This window comes from Melospiza melodia, chromosome 26 (assembly GCF_035770615.1).
Source record: "Melospiza melodia melodia isolate bMelMel2 chromosome 26, bMelMel2.pri, whole genome shotgun sequence".
Classification (NCBI taxonomy): Eukaryota; Metazoa; Chordata; class Aves; order Passeriformes; family Passerellidae; genus Melospiza; species Melospiza melodia.
In genome coordinates, this window is record NC_086219.1 from 5,232,430 (window position 1) to 5,249,805 (window position 17,376).

The 17,376-nt window shown below is 50.4% G+C and overlaps 1 protein-coding gene across 1 annotated transcript in view; it reads right to left on the reverse strand.

Annotated features, from left to right (window-relative positions):
- Positions 1-220: 220 nt before the first annotated feature.
- Positions 221-17,376, reverse strand: part of CCDC30 (coiled-coil domain containing 30) — a 38,450-nt gene continuing 21,294 nt past the window's right edge. The window contains exons 10-24 of the mRNA XM_063176708.1: positions 16,088-16,186; positions 15,357-15,494; positions 13,655-13,792; positions 12,744-12,901; positions 11,244-11,475; positions 9,504-9,677; positions 8,597-8,806; positions 7,901-8,058; positions 6,262-6,409; positions 5,969-6,090; positions 5,209-5,350; positions 3,689-3,825; positions 3,323-3,434; positions 2,266-2,327; positions 221-808 (exon numbers count right to left, since the gene is read on the reverse strand). Of these exons, the coding sequence (XP_063032778.1) occupies positions 586-808; positions 2,266-2,327; positions 3,323-3,434; positions 3,689-3,825; positions 5,209-5,350; positions 5,969-6,090; positions 6,262-6,409; positions 7,901-8,058; positions 8,597-8,806; positions 9,504-9,677; positions 11,244-11,475; positions 12,744-12,901; positions 13,655-13,792; positions 15,357-15,494; positions 16,088-16,186 (2,253 nt within the window). The 3' untranslated portion in view covers positions 221-585. The remainder of the gene's footprint in view (positions 809-2,265; positions 2,328-3,322; positions 3,435-3,688; positions 3,826-5,208; positions 5,351-5,968; positions 6,091-6,261; positions 6,410-7,900; positions 8,059-8,596; positions 8,807-9,503; positions 9,678-11,243; positions 11,476-12,743; positions 12,902-13,654; positions 13,793-15,356; positions 15,495-16,087; positions 16,187-17,376) is intronic.

The following is a 17,376-nucleotide window of genomic DNA, read 5'->3' on the forward strand; positions in this document are numbered from 1 at the left end:
TTCCCTTCCCTTCCCTTCCCCTATTCCATTTCCCTTTGTCCTTCCACTCCCTCTCTGTCATTTCTGACCCCTCTGCCCATCACATCCTGCCCCCAGAGCTTCTCCTTCCTCCCATCTTCCTTCCCCACACATTCCCATCCCCTCCCCAGTGCTCAGAGATCCTGCTCCCCTCTGCACAGAGCAAAGGGAAAAGGGGAATGACAGTGTGGGGGCAATAGGGTAAAAGGGAAATTCTGCAAGTTTTATTTATAAAATTTATAGATTTGGACTGGATTAGGGGATTAGGGTGGAGGGAAGACACCCTTCACCCCACCCCTCTAGCACTGTACAGAGTTTATTTACAAATTCCAGCCTCCAGTGGATCTGGGATCACACACACACATTTACAGGTGGGCAAGTAAAAAAAAAAAAAAAAAAAAAAAACCAAAACAACAAAACTGTGGAATCATTTAGTTGGAACACATCCCAGCAATCATGGCACAGTCCATTTGTCCATTTGGCAATTCTCTTTGCAGGCTCTGCTGTCCCATGGCTCCAGGAGGCCAGATCCTGCAGGTGAGGTCAGGCTGCACCAGCATCCCCAGCTCAGAAGCTCTGGGAGCCCAGGCTGTGGCTCTGCTCCTGCAGAGGGGAGGCTGAGGGGGCCGTGCTGTCCCCAGGAGAGGCCACGTTCAGGTACCCAATCTCTGAGGGCTGTGAGGGGGACAGGCAGAAGGAGGAATCCTGGCTCTCAGCCTCTCCCTCAGGCTTTGTGCTCTGCGGGGCCTTCAGGGCGCCCAGGGGCTCTGGGAGATCTCGGGGTGGGAAGCTGGAAACAAATTTACATTTTCTGTCATTCTGTGCAGTCTGAGTGACCCCTACCCAACAGCTCTGAGCAGCACGGAACAATGGGGGTGCTCTGCTCTTGGAGCAATTTTCCTAACAGGTCCAGAACCTGCCTGGACCATCCTCCACCTCAACAGTGCCTGCGGCTGTCACCAAACCCCCAGAGCTGAATTGTCCCTCTGCCTTCCCCCCATCTGGTCTGGCAAGGATTGGAATGGAGGAACATCCCACATTTGGCAAGGATTGGAATGGAGGAACATCCCACATTTGGCAAGGATTGGAATGGAGGAACACACCCCAGAGTGATGTGGGACACAGCTCTGGCCACACAAGGACTCCCAAGTGTCACCACCTCTTGTATCAAGAGTCCTCCAAAGCCCCTGAGCACCACGATTCCTAAATCCCACAGCGCTCCCCAAAATATTCTGAAAATTGGACTTCTCCATCCCATCATATGACTGGTTTCAATACCATTTTAATACTATTTTCCCTAAAATTGGACTTCTCCATCCCTTCAGCTGACTGGTTTCAATACCATTCTAATGCCATTTTAATACCATATCAATACCATTCTAATGCCATTTTATTTTTCCTAAAATTTGCCTTCTCCATCCCATCACCTGACTGGCTTCAATACCATTTTAAATGCCATTTTAATACTATTTTCCCTAAAAGTTGACTTTTCCATCCCATCAGCTGACTGGTTTCAATCCCATTTTAATGCCATTTTAATATTATTTTCCTTAAAATTTGACTTCTCCATCCCATCACCTGACTGGTTTCAATACCATTCTAATGCCATTTTAATACCATTTCAATACCATTCTAATACCATTTTATTTTCCCTAAAATTTGATTTCTCCATCCCATCACCTGACTGGTTTAAATATCATTCTAATGCCATTTTAGTACTATTTTAAATGGCATTTTAATACTATTTTCCCTAAAATTGGACTTTTCCATCCCATCAGCTGACTGGTTTCAATACCATTTTAAATTCCATTTTAGTACTATTTTCCCTAAAATTTGACTTCTTCATCCCATCAACTCGCTGGTTTCAATACCATTTTAAATGCCATTTTAATACTATTTTCCTTAAAATTGGACTTTTCCATCCCATGGTATTGACTGGTTTCAACACCATTCTAATACCAATTTATTTTTCCTAAAATTTGCCTTCTCCATCCCATCACCTGACTGGCTTCAATACCATTTTAAATGCCATTTTAATACTATTTTCCCTAAAAGTTGACTTTTCCATCCCATCAGCTGACTGATTTCAATACCATTATTTTAAATGCCATTTTAATACTATTTTCCCTAAAATTTGCCCAAAAACTACCAAAAAAAAAAGCCCCTGGGAGGTGAAAGCTCAGGGTGGACCAGCCAAAATGCTGCAGTGGCTCCTCCCTGGCTGCCCCTCTGTCCCCACCACGGTACCTGGCACGAGGAGGTGGCAGCACCTTGCTCTGAGGGTGGCTTCCAGGAGCAAGCTTCAGGTCCTGGAAGGAAGAACAGAGGCTTTGAAAGGAGGAGACACAGGTCAGACCCTCAATTCCAACAATTCCTGGTCTCCCCCAGCTTCACTGAGAGTCCTCTGCACCAAGTGCAGCCCCATGAGGTGCTAATCAGGGGTTTGTTTGTCCTTTGGGTGTAAATTTATTCTAAAAAATACAAACCAAGCCTCACCAAGGCCAGGTGAGCCCCAAACAGCCCTTTCCCCCTCAACAGCTCATTTCCAACCTGCCTGGGTTCTCCCCAAATTAAAAGTCCCAAGAAACTCCTGAATCCACCTGGTTGATCTGAAAACTTTGATTCTCTGGATTTTCTCCTGCCAAAGTTCTTCATTAACAACTTTCCCTCAGCTCAAGAATTACTGCTCAGCTTGGCCTGAGGAGGGACCACTCCTCCTGGCAGGAGGACATCCCCAACCTTCTCCTTTCCTAGAGCAGCTTTGCAACTGAGCTTTGACCAGCTCTGAATGTGCCAGGTGAGATTCCTGTCCCTGAGGAAGGGGATCCAGGGGCAGCAGCTCAGGGAGGAGCACGGGCTGAGGTGAGGGCCTTCAGCTCCTCACAGAGCCTCTCCTCACCACATCTGTAGGGAGACTCAGCTCCTCCCCACATTTGTGTGGAAATTCAGCTCCTCACCACATTTGTGTGGAAATTCAGCTCCTCACCACATCTGTATGAGATTCAGCTCCTCACAGAGCCCCTCCTCACCTGCACGGAGCCCTCAGCTCCTCACAAAGTCCCTCCTCACCACATCTGTATGGAGTCTTCAGCTCCTCACATCTGTATGGAGCCTTCAGTTCCCCCCAAAGCCTCTCCTCACCACATCTGTATGGAGCCCTCAGCTCCTCACAAATCCCCTCCTCACCACATCTGTTACCACCAACTACCCCGGGAGCCCTTTCCATCTCAAGGGATGGACCCAGCTCCCCCTCAGCCCCTCAGTTCTGTGACTCCTGCTGCTCCCAGCCCCTGCTGGGCCTCACCTCAGTGCTGGGAGCAGGGCTGCTCCTGGCCAGGCGCTGCGAGGAGCCCACAAGGCTGGAGAGCTGGAGCTTGTCCTGCAGCCGCGCGTTCTCCTCCTCCAGGGTCTTCCCTCTGAGCATGGCACAAAGCACGGGTTATTCTCCTTCCAGCCACGCCCCATTTCCCAACAGGACTTTTCTTTTCCAGCCTCAGAGCTGTTGCTTTCCACAGCCTCCAGCTCAGTGGTGAGGTTGGATGGGGAAATGGGGTAATTAAATCCCTAATTACAGCCATGATTACAGCCATTGCACCCACAGCCCTGACTTTCCTCTGGAATTCTTAAGAGAAAGAGGCACAAAACCAGGAAAAGGGAGGATGGACATCACCTGCTCTGCAGGGAGGGAATCCCAGAGCGGAGGCTCCACGGGGACTCCTCCTGGTCTGAGATTTTTTGGAGGAGCCGTCGCCTCTCCTGCAGTAATTTCTCGTTCTCAGCAGTGATCTGGGCAATCAGCACCTTCCCCTGAGGGTGGTGGAGAAGGAAAGAACAACCACCAGTTACTCTGGACTCTTCTCTGTCCTCTGCACACCTCAGGGCTTTCCCAAGGGTGCCAGCTCCTACACTTTGGAATCACCACCCCTGGAAGCGCTCAAGAACCACATGGATGTGGCACCTGGGGACATGGTTTAGTGTTGGTTGCACTTGAAGATCCTCACCTTAAAGGTCTTCTCCAACCTCAGTGACTCTGCAATACCCTGTTTGATGTAAAATACCCCAAAAAGAGGCCCTGGGGTCACTTCCCAGCAGGAATTGCTGAGGCAAAGGAACATGGAGCCCAGCCAGTGTCAGACTGGGATTTGAGGATGTGGATTCCCCCAAGGGCAATCCTGAGCCAGGGATTTCCTTTTGGCTTTTTGTTACTATAGGTTGGTGTCCCTGGTGCCTTCCTGCAAGGAGGGAGTTTGGACAAAGGCCTGGAGTGCCAGGACAAGGGGAATGGCTCCCATTGCCAGGGGGCAGGGTCAGATGGGGTATGGGGAAGGAATTGTTCCCTGGGAGGGTGGGCAGGCCCTGGCACAGGGTGCCCAGAGCAGCTGTGGCTGCTCCATCCCTGGAAGTGTCCAAGACCAGACTGGACAGGGCTTGGAGCAGCCTGGGATAGTGGAAGGTGTCCCTGCCATGGCAAGGGGTGGAATGGGATGAGCTTGAAGGTCCCTTCCAACTCACACCATTCTCTGAGTCCATGACCACTTTCACAGAATCACCAAATCACAGAATCACTGGGTTGGAAGAGACCTTAAAATCATCGAGTCCAACCCAGCCCCAACCCCTCAACTAAACCCTGGCACCCAGTGCCACATCCAGGCTTTGTTAAACACACCCAGGGATGGTGACTCCTCCACCTCCCCAGGCAGCCGTGCCAGAACTTTGTCACTCTTTCTGTAAAAAAACTTTTCCTAATATCTAACCTAAATTTCCCTTGGTGCAGCTTGAGGCTGTGTGCTCTGGTTCTGTCTCTGTCTGGAGACAGAGCCCAGCCCCAGCTGAGCACAGGCACCTTTCAGGAGTTGTAGAGAGTGACAAGGTCACCCCTGAGTCTCCTTTTCTCCAGGCTGAGCACCCCCAGCTCCCTCAGGGCTTCCTCACAGGGTTTGTGTTCCCAGCCCCTCTCCAGCCTCGCTGTCTCCTCTGGATGTGCTCAAGCTCTCAATGTCCTTCCCAAACTGAGGGGCCAGACTGGACACAGCACTCAAGGTGCCAAGGGCAGAATGACCTCCCTGCTCCTGCTCCACACCATTCCTGACCCAGCCAGGAGCCATTCTTGGCCACCAGGGAATGCTTTTGGAAGCAGCAATGCCCCTGCAGCCTCCCCTTGCTGGAGAAGCCCTGGATGTGCCCTCTCACCTTTTCCACTTGGAGTTTGGACTCGCTGAGCTCGTTTTCCAGCTGTTTGATCCTGCTGTCCCTCTGTTTCACCTCGTGGATGAAAGTCTCCTTGGCCCTGCGGATCTTGTCCTTGTGTCTGAGCTGCATCTCGTTGTATTTCCTGGGCAAACAGGGACAATCAGGCTGGGAAAGGCACTTTGGCTCGGGGTCACTGTTACAGGAGCTTCTTTGAGCCAGGTCTAACAAGTTCTGAGGTTTATAACACACCTAAGGAGAGCAGGAAGGCTGGGAGAGCTGGGAGTGCTCACCTGGAGGAGAGAAGGCTCCAGGGAGAGCTCAGAGCCTCTTCCAGGGCCTAAAGAGACTCCAAGAGAGCTGCAAAGGGATTTTGGACAAGGACCTAGAGTGCCAGGACAAGGGGGAATGGTTTCCCACTGCCAGAGAGCAGGGATGGATGGGATATTGGAAGGAAATCCTTCCCTGGCACAGGGTGCCCAGAGCAGCTGTGGCTGCCCCTGGATCCCTGGAAGTGTCCAAGGCCAGGTTGGAAGGGCTTGGAGCACTGTGGGATAGTGGAAGGTGTCCCTGGTGGAACAGGATGGGCTTTAAGGTCCCTTCCCAGCCAAACCTGTGTGGAATTCCCTGACAGCAGACATGGGGGGTGAGCTCACTGCACACAGGGCCAGTGGATTTAGTGCTAAAAGCTGAATATTGGACAGGAAAGTCCACAAGCACAGCCAAATGCAAGAGCAGGCCCAGGCAGGTTCGTGGGCATTACCTGACATAGAGATCCTTCTGGTTCAGGAGTCTGACACCCTCCTCATACAGGGCTTTGTTCTCCTCCTTCAGCAGCACCAGCTGCTCCGAGAGCTTCTGGTTCTCCTTCTGGCACTGCACATGCTGGAAAAGGGCTGGGTTTAATATATCTGCCCTCTGAGAACTTGGAGGCAAATTCTCATCTCTCACCTCGTCCTGGGGACCCAACAACACCACAACACCCAGGAGCAGATTGCAGCTCCTGATGGTCCTGTTGGCCCGTGTATGATGAGAAACCCCCTCCCTGTCACTCACCTCACCAGCATCCAGCTTCTTCTCATCCTCCAGGACGTGCAGGGTCTTGGCCTGGAGCTCCACGTGCATCTTGGCCAGCGACGCCTCCGTCTCCCGGGAATGCCGGAGCTGCTGCCTCAGCTCCTCCACCTGCTGCTCCAGGAGCCTCCTGGGAACACCACGGGGACAGTGAGAGCTGCAGGGGTGTCCCAGACTGCAGGGCAAGGTGTGTTCTATCGCCATCTGTATGGCAGCTGTCCTTTGTCAAGTGGGCAGTTTTCCTTTTCTCTCTCTCTGAGTGATCACAATCACTCCTCCCTCTGGGGAGACATCTGCTGATAACAGCCATTGAATGTCACTGCATGGCTGATAAGAACTGCAGCATCCCATTGGGAGATGTGAGCCCAGAGGGAGGAGCCAAGCATTCCTACCTGGACATAATCTGGAGATTCTGGAACACCAGCACAGCTTCTCCACTGGATTTCCCAGAGGAACAGCAGCTGCCTCTTCCCCTGGATCTTCAGAGGCAGAGACTGCACCTTTCTCCAGGATCCCTGCTCCAGCAGAGCCACCCCTGACACTGCAGGAGGGCTGAGCCACAATTCCAATGGGACTGCTGCCAACAGCCTGACCCACAGGGTGTCAGGTTGGGTTCTGACTCTGCCAGTGTTGTTCTAGTGTACTGCATTGTTTATTTTATCCTTTTATTTCCTTCCCTAGTAAAGAACTGTTATTCCCTGCTCCCATAATTTTTGTTGTCTGGGAGCCCCTTAATTTAAAATTTATAGCAATTCAGAGGGGGAGGGAGTTCATTTTCTCCATTTCAGGGGAGGCTCCTGCCTTCCTTAGCAGACACCTGGCTTTCCAAACCAAGACAAGGGGATGTGCCCCCTGCCCCCACAGTGTCTGTCTGCCATCCAAAACACCCCCCTGCTCCTCTTGCCCCAGCTGACATGGAGGGGAAAAGGAATCAGCACATCCCAGTTTTATCAGTGACACAGAAAGGGGGGATGATACACTGGGATAATTCCCAGCTGCACAGGGAAGAGGGCTTGTCACACACATCTTTTATGAAAAATCCTTTCCTTAGGATTTTTCCTCCTGAGAAGCTGAGAGAGCTCAAGAACAAAATGTAAACATTGATTATCTGCTGCTGTGGAATACAACAAGTAGATCTTTGATTGGCCCATGTTGGTTGTTTCTAATTAATGGCCAATCACAGCCCAGTTGGCTAAGACAGAGAGCTGAGCCACAAGCCTTTGTTATCATTCTTTCCTATTCTATTCTTAGCCAGCCTTCTGATGAAATCCTGTCTTCTATTCTTTTAGTATAGTTTTAATGTAATATATATCATAAAATAATAAATCAAACTCTCTAAAACAGAGTCAGATCCTCATCTCTTCCCTCATCCTCAGACTCCTGTGAACACAGTCACAGGGGCTGTTGGCATCCCTGCACTGACAGGAGAGGCCATGGCCCTTCCAAGGCAGATGAAGCCTCCAATAATCTTTTAAACCTCAGGAAGGGGGAATCCCTGGAGAACTCCAGGGATCAGGCAGGTCCAAAGGGAAGACAGGAGGTCAAAGCAGTGGTTTGGGTCTCCCTGAACCCTCCCAGGAGCTGCTGGAGGGCTGGCACAGCCCCTGCACAGCACAGAGACCTTTTCAGCTGCTCCTCGTGAAGTTCCTGCTGCACTCGAGCTTCATTCTCCCGAGCTTCCTTCAGCTCCTCTTCCAGAAGCTTCTTGTCAGAAGCACGAGCCTCTGCCAGCAGCAGCTGGTGCTGGGAATCCTTCAGCTTCTGCTGCAGTTTGGAGACCTTGGATTAAAATGGACATAGATTAAACTTTCTGAATGAACAGCCCAATGTCTGAATCAAATCCCCCAGTGGCTGAGGCATGGGAAGGAAAGATTTCCTTGTTTTCACTCCAAGTCCATTAAAAGCAAAAGCTTTGCACTGGCTACCTGATTTTGGACCAAACACTATGGCATGAATTCCCAACAATCCTTTTTTCAACCCAATCTGATCCTGCTCACACCAAAAGAGAATCCAATGACTTCTGCAGGAGCATGGCAGAATCAGTGCCATGGAAAACACAAGGTTTGGAATTTCCAGCCAGTAAACAGTAGGAAATTATCTCAGCAAGAACAAGATTAAGGTTTCCTGTGCCTGTCAGCCCCACTATCAGTATTTCAGAGATACTGGGTTATCAGACATGGCCTTGATTATGCTCCCACTAATTACAGGCGTTTTTTCCTACAACATTAAGCTGATGGATCACAAAAAGGAATTTGGGGAAGAAAACCTGCTTGCTTTCTGCACTAGAGCTGCACAGAACTGTCAAACTCACACTCACCTTCTTTTGTGCCTCTCCTGCTCTGGATTTCTCCTGGGCCAGCCTCTCCTGGAGGCTGCTCCTGAGCTTATCAGCCTGGGAGCACTTGGAGAGCTCCAGTTCCAGCTCCTTGACCTTCTGCTGGCTCCTGTCCCACTGTGCTGAGAGGGAGGAACATGTTTCTGTGGTCTCTGAGAGTTTGGCCCGGGCCTGCTTCAGCTCAGCTTTGACCTGAGATCCCAGAGAAGAAATCAGATTTATACTTCAGCATAAATCAGCTGGAATGGCTTGGCTAGGGAAGGGGAACTGGATTCCAGAAAGAGGAATCACAGAGGAAGTCAAGCATGTTTTATTTGGATGCAGAGAAATTTGTCACAGAATCCCAGAGCACTTTTGGTAGGAAGGGCCTTTAAGGATCACCTGGTTCCTGTGGGAATCTATAAAATTAGAGGGTTTTGGCAAAGTTGCAAAAGGCTTTAGAGACAGCAGAACTTTAGAGACAGTTCCAACCCCCCATCATGGGCAGGGACACCTTCCACTATCCCACAGTGCTCCAAGCCCCATCCAACCTGGCCAGGAACATTTCTGAGGATGAGGCAGGCACAGAAATGTCTCTGGGCACCCTGTGCCAGGGCCTCACCAACCTCACAGGGAATTCTTTCCTCTCAGTAGCCTGTGTAATGCTGCCCTCTGGCAGTGGGAAGCCATTTCCCCTTGTCCTGGCACTCCAGGTACTTGCCTCCAGTCCCTCTCCAGCTCTCTTGGAGCCCCTTTAGGCTCTGGAAGGGGCTCTGAGATTTTTCTGGAGCTTCTCTTCTCCAGGTGAACACCCCCAGCTCTCCCAGCCTGAGGGAAGATGGGCTCCAGCCCTCATGGCCATCATTCCCACGGAGCTGAGGCACTCAGGGGAGCCTGGCTGTGTCCCTACCTTGGTGCATTCCTGCTGGAGCAGCAGATTCTGCCTCTGGAGGTCAGCATTCTTCTCCCTCTCATACCTGAGCTCCCTCTCAGCAGAGCTGCACAGGTTCTGCACCCGCCGCAGGTCCTGGCGCAGCTGCTGCAGCTTCTCCTCCTGCTGCTGGAACCTCTCCTCAGACACACCCTGCAGCAACAGCAAAGTCACACAGAAATTAACTTTAAGGCAGGATAAAGGTGATTCAGAAGCAGGATTTCAGGGCATTTGGGCAGGAAGATGTGCAAAGCCTGGCATTTCTCTGTCCTGTTTCCTCCCCTGTCCCTGCAGGGCTTTAGGAGCTTTGTGGATGTGGCACTTGGGGACATGGTGTGTGATGAAAATGCATTGCTGGGTTAATAGTTGGACTTGATCTCAGAGGCCTTGTCCACCTCAATGATTCTCTCCATCACCTCAGAGAAGCCAATACAGCTCCTGAGGCTGAGGAGGAAGAGGTGATAACCTGGATGAGGGAACAAGTCCCTGTTGAAACAAATCCATTCTATCAAAGCAAAGCCACCAGGACACTTTGGATTCTTGTACCAGTCTCACTCAGGCATCCAAGCAGGAGTGACACAGCCAGCCCAGCTCCCAGAGGGACAGGAACACAACAGGACAAAGCCTGGGCACTGGGAGGTGTCACCTTGGGAGGTAACTGATCCCCTTAGCTCACTCACCTTTCTATCACACACACAAAAGCCTGGCTTGGACCAAAGCCTGTCTGTCCTGCATCACTTTCAGCCACCCCTTGATCTGCATCCCCATTTTGCATCCTCACCTTCTGCTATTGGAAGCAGACAGAACTCACTGAAGACCAAATCTGCTTTCTCAGATAATCCCCAGGTAACTTTCCCAAGCTGGAAAAAGTCTTGATCCAGCACTGTGGGATCTGGCAATGTCAGTCATCCTGGAGGTCCATTGGCTCCACTGGTTTTGTGGGGTTTTCCCTAAATTCTTCTATCAGGATCCCTTCCCACATCCACTGCACTCCTTGTGTCCTGCTCTGCTCCTCCCAGATGATTTTCTGCTTCTTGATATAATTAGAATTCCAATCCTCTCCTTCTCATTCCCACCCTGGCCATCCACACCACCCTGTCCTCTTTTCTCTCCCAAATCTTTGCACAGAAGCTGAGCTCCTCCTCAGTCTCCCCATCCTGAGTTCTTCCAGCATTTTCTCCCTTTCTCTTTCAGCTCACAAAGTGAGAAAACTGAACAAATTCCATTTAAATATCTTATTTCTGCCATGTGCAATCAGTTCAGTTTATCCAAATCCCCATCACATCCAAAAGCACAACACAAGGAAATCAGCACATCCCTAATTTCCAACCATCACTCACACCACAGGGCTGATGTCACTTTGTTTTTTTAAGATTTTCTAAGCTTTCTGATGTTGACATTCTTGTAACAAACTTTTTTACACGGTTTCTGTAAATAACTCATTGCTTTGCATTCTTTTATAGAGGAAGAAAAAGCTGATAGACTGTTGGTCTGTCCAGTGTCATTGGAGAGGTGGCACTGTCACCCTCCAATCCGCTGTCACTCTTAGAAAACTATAAAAGTTAGAGTCAGAAAATAAACTTCCCTTTTTCTTCACCTTGAGAACAGCGGTGTGAGCTTGTGTCCTACAGCAACAGGCTGACTTCCAGCCCACTTTAATTACATTTGCCTGTTAATTAATGACAAAAAGCAGGATTCAGATGGCAAAGCTGCCCATACCTGTTTCAGGCTCCCTTCTAAGCTGCCTGCAGAGCTCTGCCATGGGAGGAACCTGCTCTCCCTCTGCTCCAAGCCTGGGGTGATCCTCCTCATGTCTCCCTGCTCCCAGGCACTGCGGATGTCACATCTGAGCTGGGCAATTTCTTCCAGCAGCAGCCTCTTCTCTTCACTGCTCTCCTTGAGCTGCTTTTCCAGCTCCTCCTTCTTCTTGTTGCTCTCTAGTAACTCAGAACTTGAAGGAGAAATAGTAAAGGAGAGAGGTAACTACACAAATCCACGGAAAACAGCCTTAAAGGGGGAAAAACTTGTGCAGTGAAACACTCCAGTGCTTTGGGAGGCTCCAAAGGGGATTCAATCCTGTGTGCAGCAGCTCTGGGCAAGGGTCAGTCTGCCTGAGACACTTCCCACAACACCACCTGTGTCCAAAGGCTCAGCTCTGCCTTGGAAGAGGTCACAGGCTGGCCAAGGAATGCTCACAAAGGCACAGGAGCTGCTCTGGACTCAAAGTCACAGGGAAGCACTGGCTGGTGTCCCAGCCCAGCTGCCTGACTCATCTCCACCCAAACTCCAGCTCCATTTTCTCCATCCAAGATCAAAGCTGTGGCTCCTCCACCCCTGGAAGTGTCCAAGGCCAGGGTGGACAGGGCTTGGAGCAACCTGGGATAGTGGAAGCTGTCCCTGCCCATGGCAGGGGGTGGAATGGGATGAGCTTGAAGATCTCCTCCTCCCCAGAACAGTCTGGAATTCTGTGATTCTATGTCCTGGATGTCCAGGCTGGAATCACCATCCCTGGAAGTGTTCAAACACCTGTGGATGTGGCCCTTGGGCACACGTGTTAAGAGTGAACATGGCAGTGTTGGGATTCAGTTGGACTCAGCGATCTTGGAGGGCTTTTCCAGCCTGAATGATTCCATGGTTCCCCAGCAGCTCCCTCTTGCCTTCTCCTGGCTGTGCTTCATCCCAGTACCAGTGATGGACACTGTAACCACGCTGGATTTAATCCCAGTTTTTATTTACTAAGGAGAGATGAGCACCTGAGCCCTGATGCTCCAGCTCCAAATTTTTTCCTGCTCTACTCAAAAAGGAGAGTGGGACCAACAACTGCTGCCCCCTCCCCTCCAAAAACACCCAAATTCCAAGGATTACCCATATCTCCAGTGGGACCAGGACTACCAGCTGGAAACCCTGAGGAGCCCAAACCCACAACAGGAGATTTCTGAGATCCTCTTTAGTCCAACTTCAAGGGAAGAATCCTCCTCCCTAAGGACAGCTCCCATTTAGGCTGCTCAGAATCTGGGAGAGCTGCAGAAAAAAATCTTTAATCCTGGCTGATCCTGACTAAGGAAAGTCACCAAAATCAGAGATGCTGACCCAAGGAGAACATGAAGATGCCAAGCCCATTTTTGCCAGAAGCAGCCCCGTGGGGAGTTGGGAAAGGCTCAAAACTTAATTTAGCAAAGACAAGGAGCAGAAAATACCCCAGGCTTTGTTCAGGTTTACCAGAGCACTTCTTGTTCTTCCCTCAGGTTTTTGATCTGTTCTTCCAAAAACACCACTTTAGCCATCTGCTCCTCATAGGTCTTTGCATCTGCACTGGGATCCTCCTGCTTCTGCTCCACTTTGGGGCTCTGTCCTCTGTCTTGCAGGACTTCAGAGGCCTGGAAGTTCAGAAAACACCAGGACTTGCATTTCATCTGCTCTGATGGAGCCATCCAGGGCAATCTGGGGACTCCAGCAAGACATGGCTGGTGATTCTGTGGCTAAATCATTGCAGTTCTTCCCCCTCAAAGACACACGTGAGTCCTTTTTCCTGCATGGAAAGCAGCTGTGTCTCAACTAGCACCAAGCCATGGTTCTTTATTTGATTTCACCCCACTGTGGCACAACTCAGGGATTTACAGCACATGGCAAAGCTCTTTACAAAAGCAAACCAGGAGGGGAACACAGTGTGGGCTGAGGTGGCTCTCACAGAGGTGCTCCAACTCCACCCCAAACACCTCCCTAGGGATGGCATCTCCTCTCCCAATGTCACCCAACCCCGTAACACCAGGTAACAGCACACCCTCAACAGGAGACTGGAGGAGAAGATGCCAAGAAAATTAAATGAGCAGGAAAGGAGGAATTGATCAGGACAGAAGAACTCAGAGCTGAATCACAGCTGGAGTCTGCCCAGTGTCAGATCTGCTGCCCATCTGTGATGGACTCAAATCCTTCAGACACAAACACCATCATCCTCACTAAACACCAACTTTGATTGCTAAAGCTTTTCCATCAACAGCTCCTCCTGAGCTTTCAATCCCAAGGCATCTTATCTACACCAAGACAAATTTGCTCCTATTTGAGCAACACACCCCAGCAGCTCCTGCCTGCATCAGGAACCACAAGAACTGGGAATTCTTTCCATGTCTCACCTCTGGAATTAGCAAAGCACTGTCTTTGTATAGCTTCTCATGGGATACATCCACCAGATCCCTGCTGGCTGATGCTCTCTGGACACTTGGGAAGGTGTTTTTGTGGCCTGGGAGCTCTGAGTGGGAGTCAGGCAAACCCTGCAGAGGTAACAACAGAGTCAGTGCATGGAACACACCCCAAATGACAAGCTCAGGAAAAGATTTCTCCTCTTAATTGTCCAAAAATCTCTTAAAAACAAGGAGAGATTTCCAGGTGACAGAACCCAATGATTTCATGCAAATCTTGTTTCCAGCACCATTGGGAAATGATTCATTGCAGAGCAGCAGCTCCATCCAAAGGGAATGAGCCCATGTGGGAGGCCAGGAATTCACCAAAGGTGAATTCATCCAAAGGAATTCATCCACAGGAATTCACCAAAGGTGAATACATCCAAAGCTCTCTATGCTAAAGGCCATTCCAGTCTAACACAGGGCTCTGGATTCCACCTCCTCCTGATCCCTTTGATAGGAAAACAATCCCTCCTTCAGGAGGAATTCCTTCAGACCTTCAGGGACGGATGATTTGGATTCAAAGATCTCTGGATCACAAGCAGGCTGAACTACTGGGAGGCAAAGGTCCCAAAAGGACTCTTCCCATTTTGCCCACCATTCCCTAGATCAGACAATTCCTTTCCACGTGTGCATTGACAGACTGACCCAGCCTCTTCCTCCCAAGCTTTGATCCCGAGTTCCAGTGTGGATTTGCTGCAGCAGGACCAAGCCCTGGCCTGTAGATGCCACTGTTCCTCCAGCAGTGCCCGAGTCTGTGCAGCTCTGCCAACAGCTCAGCACTTCCATGGATTTGCACTTGGATTCAAGGAAGCAACAGGACTCACAAACTTTTTATCACTCTCATAGTGATAAAAAATGGGGTTTGTCATGGCTGTGTCTCCCCCCATTGCCATCTCCCTTTGTCCAGGCTCCTGAATTTTCACCCCAATTTTCAGTGCTTGCCCTGGCAGCCCTTGGACAACTTTGCTGGCACCACTCACTGTCTCTCCTCTGTGGCCCAGCTGGAATACAAGAGTTCCAGCAACATTCCCAGCAGGGAAACCTCCAGGAGCTGATTTAGCACCTAAATTGGTTCAAGCCAAGTGTGCCAAGGCCCTTGGGGAAATCCCAGCAGGATGTTCATTTTTCAATTCATGAAATTATTGCCTGAGTCTAAAAATTCCCACTCTGCCCTCCAGACAATCAGGGTTTGGCTACAAAGTTGGAATTCCTGATTTGTTATCAGATTCACTGAAAGGAAAGTGAGTTCTAGAGTTAGAGATGATGCCATGAGAGCAGCTGGATTGAAAACTCTCCACCACAGGTTTGAAAGTGGCTGGGCTGGAGAAATGCATCAGGAGATGGCAGGCAATGAGTCTGGGGAGCAGCTGGGGATGTTTCATGGAGAAATGCATCAGGAGATGGCAGGCAATGAGTCTGGGGAGCAGCTGGGGATGTTTCATGGAGAAATGCATCAGAAGATGGCAAGCAATGAGTTTGGGGAGCAGCTGGGGATGTTTCATGGAGAAATGCATCAATGGGTGCCAGGCAATGAGTTTGGGGAGCAGCTGGGGATGTTTCATGGAGAAATGCATCAGGAGATGCCAGGCAATGAGTCTAGGGAGCAGCTGGGGATGTTTCATGGAGCTCCCACCACAGGGGCTGCACACACCTGGCTGCCCAGAACCTTCTCAGCCTTCAAATCTTCCCTCAGCAGCTCCAGCTCAGATGCCAGCTGCTTTCTCCTTTCTCTCCTCTCTCCCAGCTGACTTCCCAGCTTGTCTATTGTTTCCTGACAGCTTTCCAACATCTGGAACAAGAAAAGTTCAGGGTCACTCCCACAATATCAGAGAGAAGCAGATTGCAGGATTTGTGTCTTCTAGGAAACAAGGAGAGGAGAGGAACAGTTCTCAAATGTTTCCATTGGAATTCCTACACTCTTATCCAGGGCTCACAGAGCCTCCACTGACCCAAAACACCTTGGGAAGCTCCTCTCCCATCTCTGTCTGGCTGACACTCCAGGCAGATCCAATTGTTGGGCTGGCAAGGAACAAATGGACAGGAAAGTTAACCCAGAACGTGATGGGGATCAGCTTTAAATGCACCCACACATCCCCTGGTTTCACTAAACCCTCAACAAGAATTGAGCACCTTCACACGGGTGAAAACTTCACACTCATGGGGAGACAACAAACTGCTCAGCTGGCAGAGCTGAGGGCAAGAACTTCCTAAGGGGAGAGTCTTCATGGAGATCACGTTGGCTGCTTTCCTCCAGTGATCCATGAGGGGCTACAGATCCTCAGGAGAGGGTGACAAAGAGCATCCACAGCAAAGAGACACTTCAGATGCTCATTTAAAACATTTCTAAACAGAACAGTTCATCTCCCAAGGGAAAGCTCTCACCTCCTGCATCTCCTGAGCTCCAGACGTCACCTGCTCACTCCCATCCATCTCACTTTTGTTCTTCTGCACCTCAAACAACTCTGTTTCCAAACTGGTGATCTGAACATGGACAAATGCCAAGTTAAAACCAAACCAGGACTCACAATTAAATGCACAGCTACTCCTGAAGTGCTCCTTGTGCTGCTGTTATGGGATCAGGCCCATGCTGGAAGCAAGGAACAGGAGGGGATGTGCATGGCCAGCTCCAGCTCATCCCTCATCCTGCTGCTTCCAAGGAGGAAGGAGCCATCTGGTCTCAAGCCAGAAGAAGATGGAATTCTGTTCCACAAAAGCAGTGGAATAACCCAGGCACATGGTGAAAACTCCAAGCTTCCACACATTGTGGTGCTCCCCCAGCATGGAGGAGCCCAAGACACCCCAGTTTAGGTGCTGGGTCATCCTTGTTCCCTGTGCTCAGAGTGCTGATCTTACCCAAGCAGATGTTCAGCCTGGACTTACCCTGGTCCCTTCACTGCTCATAGGAAGTTTTCAGTCACTCCTGAAGAGCTCCAAGGACTTGGGATTTGGGAGAGCAAAGCACTGATCTCTCTAACCACTGACCTCTGTAAGCACTGACTTTTGTTCCTCCTGGCACCTCTGGGCAGGCGGAGTTTGGCCAAGGTCTCACTCTGCATTTGGATCATCAAAGTTTTTGGTCCTGAAGTTATAAAGGGCTCAAAGGACTCTGAGCAGCCCAGGTAAGGATCATCCCAGAGGAGCAGCTCAGCTTCTCTTCCCCATTAGGGATCCCAAGATCCCTTTCCACAATCCAATCCTGGCACTGGCAGCCTCCCTGCTCCTCTGCCAGATTCCCTTTCCTTAGGCCTGAGATCCAGTTTGGGCTTATTTCTAAAACCCCTGGCTGGACTGCCTGAGCTTGGCTCTACTGAGATGAGCTGGGACACTACAGGGGATGAAATCCAACCCCACAGAACCCCAGATTGGTTCTGGAGATCCCAGAATCCCAGGATGGGTCGGGTTGGAAGGACCTTAAAGCTCATCCTGTTCCATGGGCAGGGACACCTTCCTCTATCCCAGGTTCCTCCTGGCCCTGGACACTTCCAGGGGTGGGGCAGCCACAGATTCTCTGGACAACCTGTGCAGGGCCTCCCCACCCTCACAGACAAGAAATTCTCCCTCATATGTAATCCCAAAGCCAAAGAAGTACCAAATCCCTGCCAATCCCAGTCCATTCCCACAGCAGCACCTCAAAGCCCCTGAGCTTTGCTCTCCCTGAGGAGTTCCTGGCA